At 40.4% G+C, this 23881-nt stretch overlaps 2 protein-coding genes across 3 annotated transcripts; both read right to left on the bottom strand.

Moving 5' to 3' along the window:
- Positions 1-243: 243 nt before the first annotated feature.
- Positions 244-16830, bottom strand: LOC133450738 (long-chain-fatty-acid--CoA ligase ACSBG2-like). 2 transcript variants are annotated; one of them, XM_061729584.1, is made up of 15 exons: positions 16499-16830; positions 15440-15514; positions 15103-15344; positions 12967-13250; positions 11401-11489; positions 10297-10417; positions 10093-10173; positions 8797-8946; positions 7215-7382; positions 6952-7133; positions 5829-6059; positions 4634-4851; positions 1911-2050; positions 1582-1825; positions 244-1318 (listed from the first exon to the last, which is right to left on the bottom strand). In XM_061729584.1, the coding sequence occupies exons 2-15, from the start codon at positions 15502-15504 to the stop codon at positions 1227-1229; spliced, it is 2307 nt and encodes a 768-aa protein (XP_061585568.1). In that variant the 5' UTR covers positions 15505-15514; positions 16499-16830; the 3' UTR covers positions 244-1226. The 2 variants fall into 2 exon arrangements, with proteins under 2 accessions (XP_061585568.1, XP_061585567.1); XM_061729583.1 differs by lacking the exon at positions 16499-16830 and having other exon boundaries at positions 15440-15611.
- Positions 16831-19217: 2387 nt separating this feature from the next.
- Positions 19218-23667, bottom strand: hint2 (histidine triad nucleotide binding protein 2). The gene is made up of 5 exons (XM_061730104.1): positions 23472-23667; positions 22923-23060; positions 22032-22136; positions 19625-19697; positions 19218-19542 (listed from the first exon to the last, which is right to left on the bottom strand). Exons 1-5 carry the CDS (start codon positions 23556-23558, stop codon positions 19451-19453), a joined length of 495 nt encoding a protein of 164 aa, XP_061586088.1. The 5' UTR covers positions 23559-23667; the 3' UTR covers positions 19218-19450.
- Positions 23668-23881: the final 214 nt, after the last annotated feature.

Raw genomic sequence — 23881 nt, 5'->3', positions numbered from 1 at the left:
CCCAGGATTCAACAAGGCAGTGGAGAGCGATTTTTAAACATTTTGGACAGCACATTTACAGCAAAACCCCATGTCTCATTCACCTGTAAGCGAGGCCGGTTTTAGGGGGGGGGGGGGGGGGGCTGTGCCCACCCAAACGTGCATCCTGCCCACCGGTGTCTCCATCCCGGAGAGCGCCGGTGCGGCTGGCGGAGCGCTGCAGTGCCGTGCAGGCTCTAGAGCCACGGCTACGGCGTAGCCTACGGCGTACCCTACGGCGTAGCTGTGGCAACAGAGCCTGCACGGCACCGCAGCGCTCCGCCAGCCGCACCGGCGCTCTCCGCCTTCGCCGGGAAGGAGACGCCTACATCCCCACGGACCCCCATACAGCTTCCGAGCTGGAGCTGCTGCCGCTCTTCACATGTCCCTGTGGGCTGCTGCTGCTGGGCAGAGAGTCCTGCAGCAGCAGCCCGGACGGCTAACGGCTCTGCTCCCCGCTCTCACACACAGAATGGGATACCCGCTCTGGAAATAACTACATACTGGGGGTCCGTGGCAGAGGGGAGGGAGGGGGGTTACACTGGGACACTGTGAGCCCAGGAGGACCCGTGGGAAGTGGACACGGGGGGCTGGAAGCGAGTGCGCGCATGGGACAGGGCGGGGGGGCGTGGTTTAAAATGAAGGCATCTGATTGGTTCTTTCCCTTCCTGCCAAGCCTCTGGTCCTGGACCAATCCGTTTCATTCGGACCGAATGGGCGGGGCTTAGAGGTGCCTCTTTCAAAATTCTTGCTAGCTCTTCCACATCAGGGAGAATACCTTTAAGCCTCAGAAAGTGATGTAAAATCTTTAAATATGCTGCATCAGGAGTAGAAAATATATCCCATAATCAAATATGTTGCCATAGTGCATTAATGACAACATTTCTGTTTTAAAAGACATTATAAAAGTGGAGTTTAGTGTTCTTAAAAGCTTCTTGACACCGCAGTGTTTCCTACTGAGGACGTGGCCATTATGTGTCACGTGGCAAGACCCGGCTCTGACATGGAAACATCATCCAGCTGCACGCAGGGAAACTGTATGTTCATTTAAAAGCTTAAATATCAAACACAAAGTTACTCACACAGCTTCTGGCAACATATCAACCTCTGTTCAGTTAAATACAATTCATTCAGAAACAAGACTTCCAGGTTCGTGCATTTCTGGCCACATTTGGTTTAAACCCGCCGTCGCCGCGGTGCGGTGCGGTCTACTGCCTCTCTGCGGCTACCGCGTACAACTCTTCTATTTTCTCCTGGTACATCTTCAAAACAATCGGCCTCCTCAGTTTCAAGGTGGGTCCTGCAGAAAAGAAAAAGAAAAACAGGTTGCGTCGATGTTTATCTCAGACTAAAGGAACTAAAAAAATGCTGCAGAGATTCAATCACTTTCATACTGGAATGTCATTTGGGCTGACTGCAGCCATAAATCATTACTGATTACTGGATGACCTGTGTTCAAAACCTGATAAGCGGTAAATGCTTATCAGGTTTTCCCATCTGATGACGCTTCAGTCTTTTTGTCAAATAACAGAGAAAAAAAACATCAAATTTCTAATTGCTGACCCAGTTCTCCTCCAGTGACGGAGAAGTCTCGCTCCAGTATGACCCACTTCTGGATCCTCTGGGCGTTGGACGTGGATTTGCCGTTGACCCGCTCGATGCCTTGCTTAATGGCATCGTAGAGAGCCGGCTCCTTACTGGCTATGACCTCTGACACCTTGGTGGCAGTGATGCCGTGTTGCTGGCAGAAATCCAAAACCTCGGGGCTGAGCTCGTCCGTGGGATCCCCGTTTTCATCAGCGACGCACTGCGGGAACAAAGACAGGTCGTGATTAGGTCGGGTATATTTTTGAAGCAGCTGCGACCCTCTGCAGGCGTCAAGTCTCGGTTACTTTAAGCGTGAGCAGCATGGAGAGGAACTTCAGCTTGTCTCCGATCAGCATGGCGTTGCTGATGAAGGGCAGCTCGGACTTCACCGCGTCCTCGATGCCCACGGGAGGTATGTTCTCGCCTCCGGCAGTGATGATCAGCTCTGCACAGAATACAGGATACGTTTGTGTCGCTCTCAAACCTCATGATGCAAATCTGATCTTCTGCGGAACAGCCAGGAGTGGGACGAAAAAAAATCCAAACATGATAACGCTAAAGTTGCAAGTTTCAGATGGGAAACTAGCGTGAACATGCTGCTTGTGAGGGGTGAAATGATCGGTCCAGAAATGAATTCTAAAGGAAGTTTTAGCGTTTTATCAACCGTAACTCGTTCTGCATTTGTCACAGTTTTGGTATTTAGTTCTTGTTTTTATTTTGAAAGCCCATGTCACCAAGCAAGGTGAGGCAGCGTTCAGTTATTCTGCTCCTCACCGGTGGAACAAACTTCCTGTAGACCTGAGGTCTGCTCCAACTGTAGATCCTTTAAATCAGGCCTAAAAACATTACTGTTTACTGAAGCTACTCTTAAATTAAATACTTACCTGCTGTATTCTACTGCCCTTACTTTTAACAACTTGTGCTTTTTATTATTTTACCTCTTTTCTTATTAGGGCCCTATTGTATCTGTAGGAATTTTTTTTGTTTTCCTTCTTCCGACGAAATGAGGGCCTTTTTTTGCCCCTCTAAACATGCCCCAAAAGTCACCAAATTTTGCACGCAAGCCAGGCCTGGTGAAAAATTTGATATTTAATGGTTTACATTAATGGGCGTGGACTAATGGCTCAACAGCGCCCCCTAGAAAACTTTGTGCCTCAAGCCCCACAATACGGTTTGACGTACATGCACAAAAATCGCTACACACCTGTATCATGTCGCAACTTGAAGAAAAGTCTCTTGGCGCCATGGCCGAAACCAAACAGGAAGTCAGCCATTTTGAATTAATCATGTAATTTTGGCGCAATTTATGCCATTTCTTCGGCAGTTAATGCGGCCCGAACCGTAACGTGCCCCCAGGTGTGTTATACATCAAAATGTGCGTCTCCATCCTGCAACGATGTGCATTACTTTTCTCAGTCAAAAGTGTTACCGTGCTGACGATAGATGCCAAAAAGCGCGCCCTTGACTTCCCTTATATCGACCCTGATTGTCTGCACCTGTGTCTCTTCAAGCTTTCTGTGTATATCTGGTCTTTCCCTCCTTCCCTCTGGTCCGTACTGTTTCCACCCTCCGTGTGTCCTGTAAGGTTTTTGGTAAGCGCCTGTGTTTCTTGTTAACCCTCCTCTGAAGCGCTTGGTTTGTTTTTTTGAATAATAAATCACCTTTTTTGGAGCTCCTGCCTCTTTTGGGTCCTGATCAACCACTTCGCAACAGCATTTAGTTCAGATAATTCCTAACATAAATTTGCTGATTTCTCCGCTTCTCCAAAGTTGTAGAGGTGATGACTCGTAAATAAGTCTAATATCAAACAAATTAAGCCAAAATTTGGAAAAACACAGTGATGAAAATTGGCCTTGGTTAGGCCCTTAAAGGAGCTTGAGGCTCTATTTAAGAAATGAGACTCTCTAGCGCCACCCTTCACCACGACGGCCGTTGGGGGTACTGCAGCCAACAGTGAAGCCGGCACGGGAGAACGGGGAGAACGTGCATGCAGCGTCATGTGACGACACATCCGCAGCCCAGCGCGGGAAATTTGGGCCCGAATTGCAGCACATTTTGCAGCACACAGCCTGTTCAAGGCAAAGGAGAGATACACTAGAGGAAACATTCTTTTGGGTTTGGAACGCTTCATCTGACATTATTACTAGAAAACTTAAAACGTATACGAATTTTTTTCATAAATCCTGCCTCAAGCTCCTTTAAGTGCCGTTCCAGTAAAACTAAAACCACACCCAAACTCGGTGTTACTACATTTTTAAGTAATTAAAGACATTCTTGGGTAGTTTCCCACAGGTGTGCCAGAAGCACCTGGGACATGTTTGCAGCAACGCTTATAAATCATGACAAACGCTGAGCGGAGCACGAGTCAGCAGCAGTGCAGAGACATCGAGATTGTTTCTTTATAACGGCAATCACTGAATTTGAATGCATCAGTGTCTTTTATGTTTTATAACGTTGATGTTGAAACACTTGTAGTCACATGGTGTTTAAACTAGCGCTCAGGCTCTTAAAGGGGAAGCCGTTTCGGTTGAGTCTTGACATTTCACCACATTCTCTGGCCAAAACACGTCGTTTTTTTAAAGTTCTGGGATATGTTGATGGTACCGGAGCATAAAGTTTCTGAACCGAGTCTTGTTTGATCGACTCTTTTATGGCTCATTTTCTTTATTTTCCCATTACTGAAAGTAATTGTATGCATTTTGGTGCCAGTTAAACGTCTTGTTGGAGCTTTTTCACCTGCAGTCAGGCAGCTACTTAATTTATACACACTTTAATATAAGATGTTATTAAAGGTCCCTACTTCCCTCATAAAATAGCGACATACGATCTAAATGATTAAATCAGATGAGACAAATATCCATATTTAACTAAAATAATTTCAGTGTAAATTCTTCTTTTTTTAGATTTAAAAGCAGTCTAAAATAAACAAAAACCAACATTATCCCCCTCTTTGCAAATCTCTGTTTTCCATCCCAGAAAGCTCAGCTTACTAATGATTTATTTTCTCTTCAGATATTGCTCTGGTCACCTTTGATCCGCCCGGTGATGTACAGGAAGTCGTTCTGGTCGTGTCTCCCCAGGTCCCCCGAGTGCAGCCAGCCCTCCTCGTCCAGAGCCTCGGCCGTCTTGTCAGGCATGTTCAGGTAGCCCATGAAAACGTGGCGACCCCAGAAACAGATCTCTCCGTTCCCGTCCTCATCTGGGTTCTCCAGCTTTGTTTTACCGCCTGGCATCACCTTCCCACAGCTGGAAATGACGAAGCAAACGTCAGCGATTGTCAATCCATGTGCAAAAAGAAATGAGTCGCATCCCAAATACTGAAGCAAAATTTAGCACACTGCTGGGAGGAAATATTACAAACCGGTGCAAGTATTAACTTCCCATGAAAGGCACCAGTAATTGGGGATTGGATTAGTTTATTTCTGTTAAGTATTCTACTGAATTCACACATAGGAAGTGCATTAGAAAGTGCACTCTTGGCCAGTCCTGATCACCCTTTGTCAGAACAGTTTGTCCTTCTCCCTTCTGGGCGGCGCTATAGGCTTCCCAAGGCCAATAGCAATAGGTGTAAATTTTTTTTTATACCAACCGCTGTTAAAATGATCAATTCACATACATTTTAATATTTTTAATACATTTTTATCATTCTGCCTGCACTACTGGAAGCACTTCTGCTTTTACTCATTTATTATGGTTACTATGTCATGTTTTAATGTTTTAATTGTTCTTATTTGTATGTCTGTCTTTGTATGATGACTGTTTCCCATACTGCTAAATGAATTTCCCCTCGAGGGACAATAAAAATGAATCTGACTCTGACAACACCAGTATTTTTTTCTTCTATTCTTTCTTTCAAATCTCGTGCCAAGAGCTTCCCTACAAACAGTGCAAACTGCAAACACCGCTTGTTCTGATACCCTCAAACTAACAGCATTGAGCATTAACAGTAAGCAGGCCAAAGAGCACGCTGAACTCATTCCTGCATTTGCATAATTTGTCCGTATGACTCAACAGACGCTGGCTTTGATTCATCTAATTTCACGCAACCCGCACAACTTTCTTCACAAACACAGCATGTACTGTGATCGGGGGGTGCGACTTGCTTGGATTTTCCCTCCAAGTAACCTTTTCTCTTCAGATAAATCTGCAAGATGAACATCTGTACGGTTTCCGCGTCCAGCGCTCGTGATAGCTGACGTGCTGCAGTGCGGTTCGATGCCCACCTCGTGATGCAGAAGTCGTCCACGGAGACGGAGTGTGGGCCCGAGCTTTCACTCATCCCATAGAGCTCCTTGACAGGGATGTTCAGGCTCATGAAGTACTCCAGCGTTTCTTTGGTGATGGGGGCAGCTCCCGTGCAGCAGAACTTGCAGCGGTCTAGACCCAGGACACCGCGCACTTTCTTGAACACCAGATTGTTAGCCAACATGAAGCCCCAAGGCACTGCATTCTCCCTGCAACACAGACACATCAAGTAAGTGCAAAGAAGGGGTGCACAGTGGTGTTCATCACAGCATTATCATCAGTACTCGAGTTGAAATAATCAGCGGGGATGGTGGATTTTATCATATGGGGACAGATAATTTGTGCTGATTACAAATAATATAATATATTACAAATAATAGCAGTGACCAAAACACCTGCAGAAATACTGCAGGAATGACATAGCAGCAGTTAAATGCAGCCTTCTGTAAGCTTTAAATATCCACTGGGCTTACATCAAATACATCAAAACACAACAATAAAAACACTTTTCTGAACTTATCAATATGACTCTGTCTTTCACAGGATAAGTAAAATGGATCACTGCAAAAACTCACAATCTTAACAAGAATATTTGTCTTATTTCTAGTTAAAATGTCTCATTTTAGTAAAAAAATCTCATTACACTTAAAACAAGACTCATCACTGGAAAAAACAACAATGTTCACCTGTTTCAAGTAGATTTTCACTTAAAATAAGTAGAAAAATCTGCCAGTGGAACAAGTTTTTTTTGCTTGTAATGAGAAGATCTTGTCCCACTAGCAGATTTTTCTACTTATTTCAATTGAAAATTCACTTGAAACAGGTGAAAATTGTCAAATATTGTCAAAATTGTCTGGTGTTATTTTTCTGGTGATGACTCTAAATGTTGAAATAGCAGTAAAACCACATTCATTTATGAAATGACATACGGGATGGAAAGGGGGGATGGCAGTTTTATTTTTATTTCAGAGGGGATGCCATCCCCCCTCATCCCCCCTCAACTCCAGTACTGATTATCATGCAAAAAATCCAGGATACTGTTCTCAACCGGCGACACAGATACTGGACTGAAGTGAGTCCCCGGTGCTGCTGCTGCCTCACCCAGTCATCACACTGTAGTTGTACTGCAGCCCGATGGACTTGGCCCAGTCCGCCACTCGCTTCCTGAGCGGGGAGGCCTTGGCACCAACGGCTCTCATACTCTCCTGCATCTTCTCCCACACGCGAGGAACCCCGAGAAAGCAAGTGGGTCGAGCCTCTCGTAGTGTGGTCACTAAGGTACCCTGGGACAGGGAACGGTGACTACTGTCAGAAAATTGAAGTCATTAGTAAATATGTGGTTGTACAAAACCGGTTTTTCTTACCTTGAGGGCGTCGGGCTCCGCGAAGTAGACCGTCCCTGCAAAGCTCATGCAGATCCAAATGTCGACCATCTGGGCTGCCACGTGGCTCAGCGGCAGGTAACTGACCAATATCTCTGCATCCCCTTCTGTATTTATCATGCCTGATGCCGTACGAGCCGTCCACGTTAACTAACGCGATAGAACAGAGACAGTGTGTTTTCATAGTATCAGAAAATCAGGATTATAAAGCAAAATACATTGCTAGATAACTCCCTAGGTGAGGTGTGGCATCCCATCCTTGAGATGGCGATGCAGCTGTAGCTTCATTAGGGCTGATCATTCGGTCCAAGAGAACCGGCAAAGTGAGGAGAAGACCCGCCAGAGACTCTCCAACTCTCCAACTCTCCAACTTTCAAAAACATTTATCATTTTGGTGCATATCTCTTAGAAGCTACACGGCAATCTTACTTATTGCAAAGTTATAATCTTTTTCTACTGCCGCTTAAAAGGATTGAAGAAGGCAATAAAACCGCGTGGATCGTCTGGTTCAACCTATTGACCTTGTCTGAGCAGCTTTTGCATCAGGCAAAACTTCCACCTCATGGGTTAGAAGAGAGATAAGATGATATCAAAGGAAGTCTGCTGTCTATCAATATTGAAACTTAGTTGGTTGAAAAGGAAATAAACCCCAAGGAGTTCTGATAAAGGATAACTTGTTATTATAACTGAACATTATTAGCATAAAATGTAAGCAGAGGTAGTTTCTGGCGTTCCCCAAGGCTCTATATTGGTTCTCTTAATATAAGGATTGACAACATTTTTATTTTTTTAAATCTAGCAAATATCAAAAAGTTAAAGAGGGTTTCATCACAAACAAATGTGGTGAAATAGGATTGTGTTTTAAAAATGTGAGCTTCCCCAAATAAAAATCTATTTCTTTTGTTCAACGGTGGTGATAGTTTCAGCTTTTATGTGTTTGTTAAATATTCTTTTGAATGCTTATCTGACCGGAATAATTGTTATTGACTCTTTTTATATTTATTTTACATTAAGACATTAGTACTTTAAGGTCAGTATAATGTATTATGCTGCTGAACCATCCGGCCAAGATTAGAATAAAAATGACTGAAATAATTAATGAACGTGTGAATCATTTAAAAGGAGAAGAATTACCATTTTTCTATTTTTCATCAAACCCATAAAAACTGTCAAAAAAGCTCTTCAAAGGGGTGACAGGATGACTTTTGTACTTTAAGTGAAGTGGAACAAGACTGATGATGAGTGGTTGTAATAAATGTGTTCATCTTTCCAGAAGATTAATTGAGAGCATCAAGAAGGCAAGGCAAGTTTATTTTAACATTTCATTTACAAGAAAAATCAAAGGGCTTTAAACCAAAAACCTTAAGAAGTGCATTAAAAAGTTAAAAAGTTTAAAAGCAGAATTAAATTCAAAAAAGGTTCAAACAGAAGAAATGCAAGAAATAAAAGTTAGTGAATTGTGGGAGAGTACTGAAATGCAGCAGTAAATAAAAGGGTCTTCAGGAAGCAGATGCTGAAAAAGTTCACTTGGATGGAGGATATAAAAGGTTTATTCTTTACTCACGTTGTCTTGGCTCAACATCACTCCTTTGGGGTTGCCGGTGGTTCCGGAGGTGTAGATGAGGGTGCAGCACTCGTTGGCTCGAAGGCCGTCAATTACAGTATTCAGCTGATCGTCTGGGACGTCCTCCCCAAGCTTCATGAAGTCTCCCCACTAGAGAAACACAAAGATTATTTTAAACCATTCAGATCTCCAGCTTTGTTTTTTTAAAGTCTTCTAAAATAGTGGTTTCCAAACTGGGGGGCGTGCCCCCTAGGGGGGTCGCGGGCGGCGCTATTGCAAGGGGGTTGGAGCGAGGTTGGAAGGTAGATTAATAAAAAATAAATAAATAAAAAAAAATAAAAATTTAAAGATTTTTTATTTCTTTAAGATTTTGCCTTCAATACATATGTGCAGTGAGAGAGAGAGACAGGAAATAGGGGGAAGAGATAAGGGGAATGACATGAAGTAATGGTCTGGCCAGCGGGAATCTAACCGGGGACCTGCTGCTTCAGGCCCCACAACTACCCGGTGCTACTGGAAGGAACATGCATGTGGTAATCTCTGACATTTTTGCAGACCAATTGTTGAAATTTTCATTATTTGTTTAGCTGTTGCTGCTGTTTTTTTTTCCTCAGGGAGCTGGTTATTTTTGTAAAAAAATATGTTGAAAGTAATGCATACTGTATTGTACAGTAAAAAGGAAAAAAAAGAAATGTGTTGCACACATGTAGCAAGCCCACTCACATCACTGAAAAGATGTGGGGATTAAAGGTGTAGTTTTTGTAGAGCAAATGTTCAGATTTTGGCTCCTGTTTGTATTGTTGTTGTTTCAATCTCTGTGAGCTGGTCAGGTTGAAAATCTATTTTTACAGAGATGGACTTTTTTTTCGCACATATGTTCAATATATGAAATAAATTGCAGTCGCATTTGAATGCAAAAGATGTGTGTGTCTGTGTTGGGGTCGGGGTCGGCTCGAAAATTCTGTTACGTACAAAAGGGGGGCCTGGCAAAAAAAGTTTGGGAACCACTGTTCTAAAACATGTCAGTTGTGGGAGGAAAAATGCAAAATGGTTCAACAAGAAGCATCAAATAAAAAGCTGGTGAAACGTGTGCCACTGTGTGTGTCGGGTCATAATGGGCTAAATATGAATGTATACATCTACTGCATAGCTTTGAAGTTCAATCTTATTTTACACGTCGTTATGTAACGTGTGTGGTGGAGCTGTGTGCATCATATAATATGCTATCAGGTGTCTCATAAAGTTTAAACCATGTGGTTATTCTGCTGCATCAACGTGTTTCCCATGTCAACATACTGTATACAGGAATGGCTCTTTCTTCTGCAGCTCGCCTTTATACTGGACGATGGCCTTCAGATGTGGTAACTGATCTTTAACCTGTTGGGAGAGGCGAGATTAGAAAAGGTATGTGAGGCTAGATGCATTGTCTTCTTTTAGAGGTTAGTTGTTACAGCTTTTGAAACGGCCGACAAATTGCAGGTGTTTTAACAAAGAGCCGACCTGCAGGATTTTGTCCAGCTGCTTCTGGTTCTCCACCACCAGCACGTTGGCGTCACAGTTGGCAGCCACGTACTGACAGGCCTCTGGGGAGTTGGTGGTGTAAATGCCGGTGGCCAAACCTCTGCAGCATTAAACACAATCAGTCTATGCTTCGTCTTTAATGATTCACTGTGGATTTTAACTGTAAATGATGACATGGACCGGCTTAATAATTACAAACTATTAGGTTTTTTTTCTGGTTTAGTTATGTCTTTCTTTTTTTTACTTGTACTTGGAAAGCGTGACTGTGCAATAAAATACCACTGTGCAAACAATTAAATAAATATTAACAGATAAATATGGAATTCATTAAAATGTGATTAGAAACAAATACATGAAGAAATAGATATTTGTGAGACATCAGGCTGGATCGCCCTTTTGACAAAAAAAATTAACCCCTTGATGCCTGGTATATGAAAGGCATATAATTCTTTTTTAAATTTAATGTATTATAAATTGAAAAAAAAATGTTTTAACTCCCAAATCTTTCTTTAAAAGTTTTATATATATTTTTTTCGAATATGAATACATTGGGTATTTTTTTTTTTTTAATTATTGTGTCATTTTTGTACTGTTTTGATTCTGGGGTGGTGCAGAGTTCACAGAAAGGTTTGCTTCAAATCAGTGACATCACGTATCATGGGGTTAAAAAAGATCATTCCAGAGTTAAATCAGACCCAGGTCTATTTTTAGACACTGTTAGCAAAAAAAACAAATTAGTTTAGTATTCCTCTTAAGCTGACATTTAGAAAAAAATTATAGATTTTTAAAAAAGCACCCAAAGACAGCGGAGGGAAAACTGAGATTCATGTTTAAACTGACTCATAAATCATGAGCTTAAGACGTAAAAGATCAAAATAAGAACTAATTGCATGCTTTAACAGTCTACATGATCTCTAGTGAGGGCTCGGGAAGGCTGAAATCTGATACTGTCAATCAGGTAGAGGCCAAACCGGTTTGATGAGAGATGAAAAGATACACCTGGCAGCAGGTAAAGAGAGAGAACTTTCACAGAGTCAGTGGTGACGGTGCGGAAGCATCTGCAGGGGCATCATGGGAACTCACCCGGCCAAGATGCAGCCGATGTCTGAAATGAACCACTCCGGGGAGTTAAAGCCCAGGATGCCGACGCCATGGAAACGCTCCAGCCCCAGCTGCAGGACAGGGAACATTAATGACACAGACGTGGCGTGCTTCCCTTACCTGCCTGACACACATCTCACTTCAAAAGCCACTCCACCTCCGCAGGCCACGAAACAGGAGACGTAACACAAGCTGCGGACTTCACACACTAGGAGAGTTTGTTTACAGCAGTTCTCACGCCACAGCCTGTCACTGAGGCGGTGGGTTATTCCTCTGGTGGAGAACAAGTACAGGACGTTTCCCAACAAATCTACATGTGAATCAATCAACACCACAAAATACATCTACAGCACTGTCTCAGAAAATTAGAATATTGTGATAAAGTTCTTTATTTTCTGTAATGCAATTAAAAAAACCAAAAATGTCATACATTCTGGATTCATTAGAAATCAACTGAAATATTGCAAGCCTTTTATTATTTTAATATTACTGATTATGCCTTACATCTTATGATTAAGATTCCCAGAATATTCAAATTTTTTGAGATAGGATATTTGAGTTTTCTTAAACTGTAAGCCATGATCAGCAATATTAAAATAATAAAAGGCTTGCAATATTTCAGTTGATTTGTAATGAATCCAGAATGTATGACATTTTTGTTTTTGTAATTGCATTACAGAAAATCACAATATTCTAATTTTCTGGGACAGTCCTGTAAAACAGACGAGCGTGAAGTTATCAAGAGATTCCTGAATTGCTTATTTTGGTGGAACTGATGCTAATTTAACTTAGATAATGACTTTAATCATCCTAACATTCATAATTAAATTAGCATTAAGGAGGAATTACTTCTTTTGTAGGCTCAATGAGTCACCTGGCATCAAACAGACAATGTCTCAAACCAAGGTGATGACAGTTGCACTGAAAGTCTGAGCGTGCCAAACTATGTGGGGATCTTAGGTGTAGATGTGGCTGTTTTGTTGTGTTTCCTTTTAATCATGCAGTGCAGAATCAACACGTATCTAAAAACTGGACAAGCAAGAGCCGATAACAATAAAAAAAAAAAAGGCTGACGTACATTGCAAACCCTGTCAAAGCTTTTAAATGCAGGCGTCCTTGGTAAGACTATTTTTAAATGTTATGCACTTTTTGTATACAGGACTGTCTCAGAAAATTAGAATATTGTGATTTTCTGTAATGCAATTACAAAAACAAAAGTGTCATACATTCTGGATTCATTACAAATCAACTGAAATATTGCAAGCCTTTTATTATTTTAATATTACTGATCATGGCTTACAGCTTAAGAAAACTCAAATATCCTATCTCAAAAAATTAGAATATTCTGGAAATCTTAATCTTAAACTGTAAGCCATAATCAGCAATATTAAAATAATAAAAGGCTTGCAATATTTCAGTTGATTTGTAATGAATCCAGAATGTATGACATTTTTGTTTTTTTAAATTGCATTACAGAAAATAAAGAACTTTATCACAATATTCTGATTTTCTGAGACAGTCCTGTACTTCAAAGCAAAGACGTCTAACCTTGAGGAAGCTTTTGGCGGCTGCGCGGCACTGCTCGTAGTACTGCCTCCAGGTCAGGGTCTCCGCCTGGCCGTCCTGTTTGAAGACCAAAGCCGCACGGTCCCCGTAGTTCTCCACCGTCTCCAGGAACAGCTGGTGGATGGTGACGGGGGTCTCGGAGCCCGGGCCCGAGCCCTCCACCCTCAGCCTGACGGCCCGGTCTCTGCTGCTGGTCCATAGATGCTCTGCAGGGGCCAGAGTCGTGGCCAGACTGGCCTTCACGGGAACGGCCCTGGCCTCCCCTGCTGTGTCGGGACAACAGGGAAGGCTGGATTTAGACACCATGGAGGACAGTTGAGAGGACAGCAGCAGCCGTGTAGAGAGGGAGTCAGTGGTTCCCCGGCTCTCCCAGAAGGTGTGCTGACACCTGCTCTCTCAGGGCAACATGATGTGCTGTGTGCCGCCGAGGGAAGAGGCTCTTCTGTTATCTGATACAACAGCAGGAAGCTGGAGAATGTGCACGCTCACCGGCCCGTCAAGTTTGCTTTGAGGAAGTAAAACGCAGCCTTGATCTGTGACGAGCAATTTGTACTTCTGTTATCTTTGTTTTACAGAAATGTGCCATGTTTTTATTTGAAAATAAAAAACTGGCATGATGATTTTTTTTGATTTTTTTTTTTCTTCTATGCTTTTCCTGCAAGATGTCTCAAACATGGTCTTGATGGATCGTCTGAGCATCTTTAAATCTAATTTAGATACCGGTAGATATCGGTTTTGTTTGTTTTTTTAACTTGAATTTATTTGCCTAATGTGACAGTGCAAACTCACACACATTTACATACATACAATATATATATATATACACAGGACTGTCTCAGAAAATTAGAATATTGTGATAAAGTTCTTTATTTTCTGTAATGCAATTAAAAAAACAAAAATGTCATACATTCTGGATTCATTACAAATCAACTGAAATATTGCAAGCCTTTTATTATTTTAATATTGCTGATTATGGTTTACAGTTTAAGATTAAGATTCCCAGAATATTCTAATTTCTTGAGATAGGATATTTGAGTTTTCTTAAGCTGTAAGCCATGATCAGCAATATCAAAATAATAAAAGGCTTGCAATATTTCAGTTGATTTGTAATGAATCCAGAATGTATGATATTTTTGTTTTTGTAATTGCATTACAGAAAATCACAATATTCTAATTTTCTGAGACAGTCCTGTATATACAGTATATATATAAAATCAAAGAGCTCTGTCTTCAAATAATCTGCAAAACTTTTACCCTCTTGCCGCATGTTGGGGTCATTTGCTGTGACTCTGATGAATCAATCCTGGCGTTGAAGTAGTCTTTTAAAACCACAATAAATAACCGGTTAGTGAAGTAAAAGTGAGAAACGCTCTTTTCTGCTTTAGAAGTCTGACGGAGGAGCTTTTAATTTTCTTTTTCAGCATGATCCCTGTGTCTGTTATTGTATTTCTATGTTATCTGGATCTGGTTTGTTGTGTGTCCCAAGAACTAGCGTGCTTGAACATGCTGCTTGTGAGGGGTGAAATGATCGGTCCAGAAATTATTTCTAGAGGAAGTTTTTAGCGTTTTATCAACCGTAACTCGTGCTGCATTTGTCACATTTGTTTTGGTATTTAGTTCTTGTTTTTATTTTGAAACCCCATGTCACCAAGCAAGGTGAGGCAGCGTTCAGTTATTCTGCTCCTCACCGGTGGAACAAACTTCCTGTAGACCTGAGGTCTGCTCCAACTGTACATCCTTTAAATCAGGCCTAAAAACATTACTGTTTACTGAAGCGCACTCTTAAATTAAATACTTACCTGCTGTACTCTACTGCCCTTACGGTACTTTTTAACGTGTGCTTTTTATTATTTTATCTCTTTTCTTATCATTTTATTTCATTTTAATTGTTATTTACGGTTTAATTGTGTCTCGCCGCTTTTAATGTTGATGCAAAGCACTTTGAATTACCTTGTGTTGAATTGTGCCTTACAAATAAACTTGCCTTGCCTTATACCTTGTTTTATAAACTCTGCATTCAAAAATAATTAAAGGCATCGGGGCTCCTTTTTTTTTAGGTTTGAGGAGGTTTTTCAGATCAGATTAGTTCCTCTCTTCTAACATGGAAGTCAGTCTTACCTGGGAAGAGTCCTTCATCAGTTCCCTTCAGCCCTGGAGATCTGGGGGGCTTCACTGGTGGCTCGCTGTTACTGGGAGCATCAATGGGAGCATCGGTGTTACTGGGAGGATTTGTCTTCTGGCTCTCTGAAACTGGCTCTGCGTCAAGGTCAAGTGATCCAGCTTTTCCGTTCTGGATAACAGTTGAGTGGCTCTCTAGGCCCGTTGGATCTGAACCAACCTCTTTTCTCTGGGATGGGAGGCTGAGAAAAAGCAATGAAGACAGAACGGATGAGAACCAATATTCAGTGATGAATAAAACAATCAGTCAAGTTGTCTTCCGCTTCGTTCCACATACCTGTCTGCAGGGCCGTCCATGGCTGCAACGCCATTGCTCATGACCGGACTTTCCTCAGCACTCATCTTGTATTTGCTAGGAACAGGGACATAAAATCAGACTGTTTTCGCAGATAAGCCCGTGTGTTATGAAACAGCAGCGCTCTGCTCCTTTATACAGCGCTGACATCCACTGAAGTCATGCAACAGGTCGGCACCGCTGACCGCTGAGGCTAGAAATAGCATGCAGAGGTGGTCCCAGTGTCGAAACTCTGAGAACAGTGCCAGGAGGCATTGCTCCATGTCCACACACTCTTTATACTGTCTGTCTGGAGGGGTGACCACCTTTGACCCAAAAAAAAAAATCATAAACGTGCTGAGTTTGCAGGTTTTTTTCTAATAATGATCAAAACGCATGACATGGATTCAATAAGATGACAATACTGTAAACAGACGGTAAGAGGCAGTGCTTTCTGATCCTCTACAACCTCAGAGTATCTTTCATTTAATACACTATTAAAGTATCTGCAAATATCAAACATAACCTGAAAACTAACAACCGCTTCCTTCGTCACCAAATATAATCAAATATCTGTCATGTAATGGGGTTTAAAGAAGATCTATCACGGCTGCAACCTTTCAGACTGAACTCTGGTTTGGTTGCTCCCTCGGGTCAAGATTTCTCTGGACGAACCTAAAACAAACTTACGAAAGTGCAATTTGCCAATATGAAGTGGTAATAGAAAAATATTTGCTCCAAATTGTGCAAGTGTGGAGTAAAGTGTCCTGTAAGGGACAAGAAAAAGTAGATTTCAGGCCAATTAACGACTTAGATTTGAACGTGACCCAGAGCAAGATGCAAAAGAAGAAAAAAAAACACAGCATTTTACATTTTTGATCATAACTTACAGTCTGAGAGGTTGTTAAAAAATAAAAAAAATTAAAAACACTTGTAACATCAGGACTTTCTTCGTTCAGCTATATCTGTGGAGACCCTGATGCACATCCTCCTGTCCAGTCTTCACACAATCTAGAAGAAATACGGCTGTGGAATTAATGCATACAGTACGGTACATCTTACCTTCTCTGCTCTTGGAGCTGCGCGGCATCAAACTGACAGGAGTCAGATAACCGGGGGACAAACCTGCATCAACCTTTACCCCTTTAACACGGGCACTTGACTGTTGCCCTCGGGGGGCAAATCTCCAGCTATAGGAAACTGGGACAAGGTCAAAGGAAATGTCTCTGCCTCATCCAGAGCTGCAGAGACTTGCACAATCCCAGCGGTGACTGATACAGAGACGGTAAAGGAAGATCCTAAACCTGACTCGCACAGCTGCAGAAACCTGCTGCAGAAACCTGCTGCATGTGTGTTTATTTCTACAACCGGCGACCGTCGGTGTTGGTGACCGTCACTACGATCCAACAGAGGAAACGTTTAATGATTCTGTGAAGCAAGAGATAAAGTGGGACGGGGTGGAGGTGCTGTTAAGACTTTTATTAGCTCAAATCGCTTTATGAAAACCAGTCATTATCAGACATGGACAAGGAGTGCTAGCTCAGAAGTAAAGATAAAGATCTGGTCAATTATCTCAGGTTACGAGGCTTGTTGAGACTTTGAACGAAGAGAGATTTTCAACACACACTTGAAATTTCTACAGGACTCACATCTGTAAATGTGAAATGATATACGGCATAAATGGTCAAATAGAAAGCATTCTGTCTTAAGGTTTATTTTAATGCCCCCACGCCCCTTTACCTTTGGTGTGAAGTGCATACGAGAAACAAGCCGGGTGGGAAAAGTGAAATAAAACCCTTCTATCATCAGCACATGCTTCATTTCCTCCCTTGTCCAACGCAAGTAAGTAAATGTGTAAATGTGGGGGAAAGTTTAACTGCCTTTGCAGTGACTGGCAGTAACCTCGCTGGGTGCAAGGGTCGCTGATCGTACCACCAGGCACACCCAGCCAGCCTAGCGTTGGTGGACTGCTACTAATTAGGTTAATTGGCAACAGATCAGGGATATAATTGGGTATTAAAAAAATCTAATAAAATAATAAAAACATTTTAGACAAGCAAAGTTCCTGAAGGTTCACCAGCTCGCAAAAAAGAAAATTGGAGAACCAATGTTTTTCAAGGGGATTCTATGTGGGTATGTAGGCGAGGGAGGGGTGCTTTTTTCTAGTTTTTCAATTACTTTATTTTATTTATTTTGGGATAATATTGTTTATTACAGTTTTTTGTTTGTTGTTTTTTTTTATTTTATAATGTTATTATTGTAATGTTAGTATTATATGTGTGTGTATATATATATATATATATATATATATATATATATATACACACACACACACACACACACACACACACACAGGACTGTCTCAGAAAATTAGAATATTGTGATAAAGTTCTTTATTTTCTGTAATGCAATTAAAAAAACTAAAATGTCATACATTCTGGAATAATTACAAATCAACTGAAATATTGCAAGCCTTTTATTATTTTAATATTGCTGATCGTGGCTTACAGCTTAAGAAAACTCAAATATCCTATCTCAAAAAATGTTAATATTCTGGGAATCTTAATCTTAAACTGTAAACCATAATCAGCAATATTAAAATAATAAAAGGCTTGCAATATTTCAGTTGATTTGTAATGAATCCAGAATGTATGACATTTATAAAATAAAGAACTTTATCACAATATTCTAATTTTCTGTATATATATATATATATATATATATATATATATATATATATATATATACACATATACATATATATATATATATATATATATATATATATATATATATATATATATATATATATATGTTACTTTTTTGGGGGGGTTATAAAAAATAAAAAAGATATTTGTATTTCTACTGTGAGAAATGCTGTACAGGAATAAACAATATAAACAAATCTTTATAATCTGACGGTGTGACTTGCTGATTCTTTTACGTCAGACAAGAATATTTTGGTTTTTTAAATACCTGACATGTTTCGGCGATTCCTCCCGCCTTCATCAGTCACCTGACTGGTGACTCTGAAAGCTGCAGAGCAGCTGAAATCTTCAACAAAAACAAAGAAAATTAAAAAAAACTAAACTCATGAAACAGCAAATATTAATGTCTCCAGTTCTCAAATATTTTTTTAAAAAGTGTTAGAAGGAAGGGTGGTGTAACACAAGTGAGTGCTGCTGAGATCAGATTTGATATTTTCTGTATCCAGTGACGTCGGCCAGTGAAACACGGACAACTTGTCTGTACATGTATGATTTAAAGTTACAAACACGTGCATGTTTTCATTGCACGCAAGATTGCGAGCCTGGCCAGGCTTCCTACCGGTAATTACTCCTCCTTTGATACAAGGAACTAGTCTGTGTCCTCCAGATTTGGGAAAACACCCGTTAGATGAACAAACCAGACTGGCATCAACAAAGACATCCAAAAAAGTTGACTTTTTTTTTCTTCTTTAACAATTTTCAAAAGTCTGTTTTCTGTTATGAATGTGGAAACCTCTGTTTGGTGTGTGACGTGGCTCAGCTGTTTCCTGTATATGCTTTTTTTACGCTGCAAAATCAATATAAAAACCTTAAATGCCCAGGACTGTCAGTAGGTAGGAGCACTGGGTGATAAAATGGGGGAAAAAACTGGGATAAAAAAATATTAAACAAAAAAAAAAACCTTAAATGCAAGATAACAATTTAAAAAAAAATATATCATTGTGTTTTAATTCATAATAACTCAAAAAAAATTGCAAAAAAAAAAAAAACTAAAATCAACGAGGAAATCCGACTTTCTATTGGAATTGTTTAATGACTGATTTGAGCATCAAGTCTTTGAGAAAAAGCATCTTGGTTTACAATTAAATCAACATAATATCTTTCATTTTCATTTTCACATTTGACGAGATCAGGAAAGAAAACGTGATGTTTTTGACTTGTATGTGGACTGATGTCATTTCCTGCTGTTGGGACTGAAGTGTTGAAGTGCTGACGACGGAGACGAGGGAGAGCACGCGTGAACCCGTTATCCGGGCGGCCAGCCCATCTGACGCCCTCCCATCACGTGGACGTGCAGGTGGTAGACCGACTGAGATCCATCCTTGCCGTCATTGATCACTGAGAATCCAGCAAGCAGGTAAATAAACAACCTGTTTATTTCTTCAGGAAAAGGTCAGGAACACGATGATAAACCACTCACCCACTCTGTACCCATCCGTCAGAGATTCTTGCTTCGCCACATTTTTAGCAACCACCAACAAATGTCCCAGGAGCTAAAAGAGAAATAAGACATTAAAAAAAGAACTGTCAACATCATATTTCAATATTCACCAGCTCAGCGCACATTTTTGAATATATCAGTTATTGCTTCTCAAAGATCAATGACTTTCATTGGAATGAGAAGAAGAAGATGTACTGCTCCTGCGAACTGGTGCATGCTTTAAACACGGCCAAACTACATCCTGAAAACACTGTATTGAGCTTTTTTAGAGATAGCAGACCATAGATATACGTAGACGCCGCATCGAGTGGTTTTGCCCGCTGCTGCGATACGTCAACGTCGCCGCCATATTGGATGTGGCAAGACTGCGTTGTAAGCTAATAAAAGTATATGGACTTATTTTCATAAAGTGCCTGTCTACAAAGAAATGTACGTTTTACGTCTCATTTATTCATTCACACACGCACTAATATACTTGGGAAACAGTTACGCACCAAATATAATATATTTAATTTTTTTCAGATGGCAAAAATAAGAACTTTATTGATCCCACATAGGAGTAATTCATGTTATATCAGCTATAGAGAACAAGGTAATGCTGAAAAACAATATATATCCCCCCTCACAAAAATAAGAAAAATAAAGAAACATATTTTCTCATCAACAAAACAAATTTAAAAATTTTCAAATAACAAAATAACATATTAGAACCATTTTCCAGACAATAAAATAACATTTGAACCATTTTTCAGACAATAAAATAACTGAAAAAATCTGAAAAATGGTTTAAATATGTTATTTTGTTACTTGAAAATTTTTAAATATGTTTATGTAAAATATGCTTTGTTGATGAGAAAATATGTTTCTCTATTTTTCTTATTTTTGTGAGGGGGGATATATATTGTTTTTCGGCACTACCTTGTTCTCTATAGTTGATATAACATGAATTACTCCTATGTGGGATCAATAAAGTTCTTATTTTTGCCATCTGAGAAAATTAAATATATAATATTTGGTGCCTAACTGTTTCCCAAGTATATTAGTGCGTGTGTGAATGAATAAATGAGACGTAAAACGTAAATTTCTTCGTAGAAAGGCACTTTTGTGAAATACAAGTCAATTTACTTGTATTAGCTTACAACGCAGTCTTGCCACATCCAATATAACTAATCTATGCCAAAAACAAACAGCATGCAAACAAGTAGTTTCTGCTTACAGCACAGAATTATACTTGAAGTTGTTCCCGTACTTTAATTCATGACTTATCTTTGCCCAAGCATGTCACTGACAACAAAGAATAAACCACTGAACCCGTACACATTGACAGGTTGTGCAATCAAAACCACTCACAGAGACGAGCTCCATGAGAAACATTTTCTTGTTTATTGTTCTTTTTTCCTCAATTCTTGAATCATCAGGGTTTTTCTAAATTATGCTTTTTGTTTTTCCTGCTAAGTTGAAATGTGAACCGATGGATCTGCTGCCACAAATTGGTTTGAGGATTTTGAGCAAATATAATAGAAAAGAGGTTTAGGTGAATAAAGATGTATTTATGTACAACTCGTGACGTGGTGACGCTGTATTTTGACATATCTGGGGCACTTGCAAACACTGATTCCTTATACATGCAGGACTTAGCAGAGACGTTCTAATCACATTGTATTTTCATTGAATACACATCTGTTTTCTGACAACAACGCATGAATAAACCACATGATTTTGTTTTGCCCGTGCACGTTTGTCCTAGATACTGTTTCCTCGGGCCTGGGAGCTAAGGGTCATCATTCTTACAACGTCTGCAACTATTTCTGCTGACTGCAACATCTTGCATAATCGTTAGTCAAACTCCACTCAACTGCATAAAAACAGCAGGATAAAACAGAAATGTCCACTAAATGACACTTTCCTCTTTGTTGTCCGCTGTATGCATCAGTTTTCTTTTCCTATCAATCAATAGTGCTTAACCTTTCATCTTTTACAGATTGCACTTTGATGAGCGAAGCAGAACAAAGTCCACCACTTCAGATTCAAGGCAAGTGATGAAGGAAACAAATAAAATGAGGTGATTGAACAGATTTGGAAGAAAAAAAGTGGCAATTTAAGATTTAATAATTCTAATCTCAACATTTCAGAAATAACATGAGGAAAAAAAACACAAAGCATCACTAATTCATGACAGTTTATGGTTGACATAAATTTCCCCATCGTGGAATCAAGAAGAGAGCTTTGTGAGAGCAATTATTCACATGGACAATCTGCAAACTTCAGACTTGTACTGTTTGCAAAGTTTCTAAGATGAGGAAATCCTGCATCATCTTTAATTAAATGATGAAATCTAGTGGATGAGAGTGACGCGTTATTTAAAGTATGAGATCAAGCTACTTACCTTGGCATCATCATCCTTAGCTGCACTTATTCTAGGAATAGGGACCCTTGGAATAACCAAGAAATGAACAGGGGCCTGTGGGTTGACGTCTCTAAATGCCAAACACTGGGCAAGACACAAAAAACATGTATGAAAGACTGAACAGCAATCAATCAATCAATAACTTTATTTGTCCCCGATGGAGCAATTAATCTTGCAGCAATATATAGACATATACACATAGTAAAAAAAAAAGGACAACGACTTCAAATCTAAAAATCTAAAAATCCAAGCCCCACAACAGCTACCTTTTCCTCATGGAATTGAGAAGGGAGATGGCAGAAGGTACAAAAGATTTTTTATATCTATTAGTTTTGAGAAGTGGAAGTCTGAGCCATGTACCCGATAGGAGAAACTGAAACTCTTGGTGTAGTACAGGATGGAACAGTCTGATAGGATAGTTTCTGCTTTCCTATACAGCTGTTTGTCATACAGGTCCTGTAGTAGAGTCACCTGAGCAGAGCCAATTATTTTGCTACAGACATTAACCATCTTGGTAAGAACAGTTTTCTGCTTTACCCTAAGTGATGAAAACCAACAAGTGAAAGAAAAAGTTAATACAAACTCAATGAAAGAGCGATAAAACATGGACATCAAGGATGAATCAACATGGAATTTGGACAGTTTTCTAAGACAGTACAGACGCTGCTGACCTTTCTTGTAAATTAAGTTGGTGTTGTCTATTATAGTTCCCAGATACTTATAGGTCTCTACAATTTCTACATCTTGTCCGTTAATCACTGTCCTATCCGGAGAGGGCTGGCTGAGAACAGCTGAGAACAGCTTCAGTATAACTACAGCAAGTTGGTTTGTGTTGTGAAATGGATACTTTTGAAGCCACTGGTTGTTTACCTTGTCATCTTCATAAATGATATCTGCAGGGATGCTTTTGTCAATCACTTTGGAGAAGATAGTTGGGGCTGGGGAGCCGTACCTGCGAGCCGCCTCCTCCGCCAGCTTCACCTCATCGTGCTTGGTGCACAGTGATCTCTGCAGGTCGGGGAGACACCACACACTCACATCATCACATTTGTCTGGACGGACTTAACTTAACTTAACCTTGCAAAAAAGCACCACAGTTCAGCTCAGCTGCACACAGATGGGTACAAACGTATGTTTTTCTTTATCAAAATGTGCATGCAAAAATGCTTCCCATCAGAGAACAGGGGCATTTGTGTCATTTTAACGAGTTTCCCTGCAGGAGGGAGCAGGCTGCAGGACTGTCTGGCTGAATAATGCATGGATCAAGGCTGATTTATGGTTCCGCGTTACACCAACGCAGAGCCTACGCCGTAGGTTACGCGGCGACGCGCAACGTACGGCGCGCGTCGCCTCGAACCCTACGCCGTAGCTCTGCGTCCTTTAACGCAGGACCATAAATCAGCCTTTAAGAGCAGCTACCTCGGCTCGACCAACACGGGGAAGACGGCTGAGCTGCACGGCTCTGGTCCCCACCAAACACGGCCGTAGCATTTTACGGAAATACATGGCTTATAACTTCCACTTTATAGGTCGCCAATATTCCACGATATATCAATGTCTTTCACGCAGACTTAAAAACATAGAACTTTGCACTCATCATACTGAGTAAATGCTGCGTTCAGGCACTTTACGTAAAGTTCAATACTACCCTCGATCTCCTTTTGCATTCGACTAAAACAAGACTCACTTTTACAAAAAAAAAATATACACTTAGTTTCCAGTTTTTGATAAACTTAGTGTATTCTGTTTTTGCTTTTTAAAAACCTCCCACAGCACTTTTGTAGTTATCACAAACCATATGTGAAACACGTAATAACGACATTTTCAGA

Source organism: Cololabis saira, chromosome 9 (genome assembly GCF_033807715.1).
Source record: "Cololabis saira isolate AMF1-May2022 chromosome 9, fColSai1.1, whole genome shotgun sequence".
In the NCBI taxonomy this organism is placed as follows: Eukaryota; Metazoa; Chordata; class Actinopteri; order Beloniformes; family Belonidae; genus Cololabis; species Cololabis saira.
The sequence above is the reverse complement of the archived record's forward strand: the minus strand, read 5'-3'. Positions and strand labels throughout refer to the sequence as shown.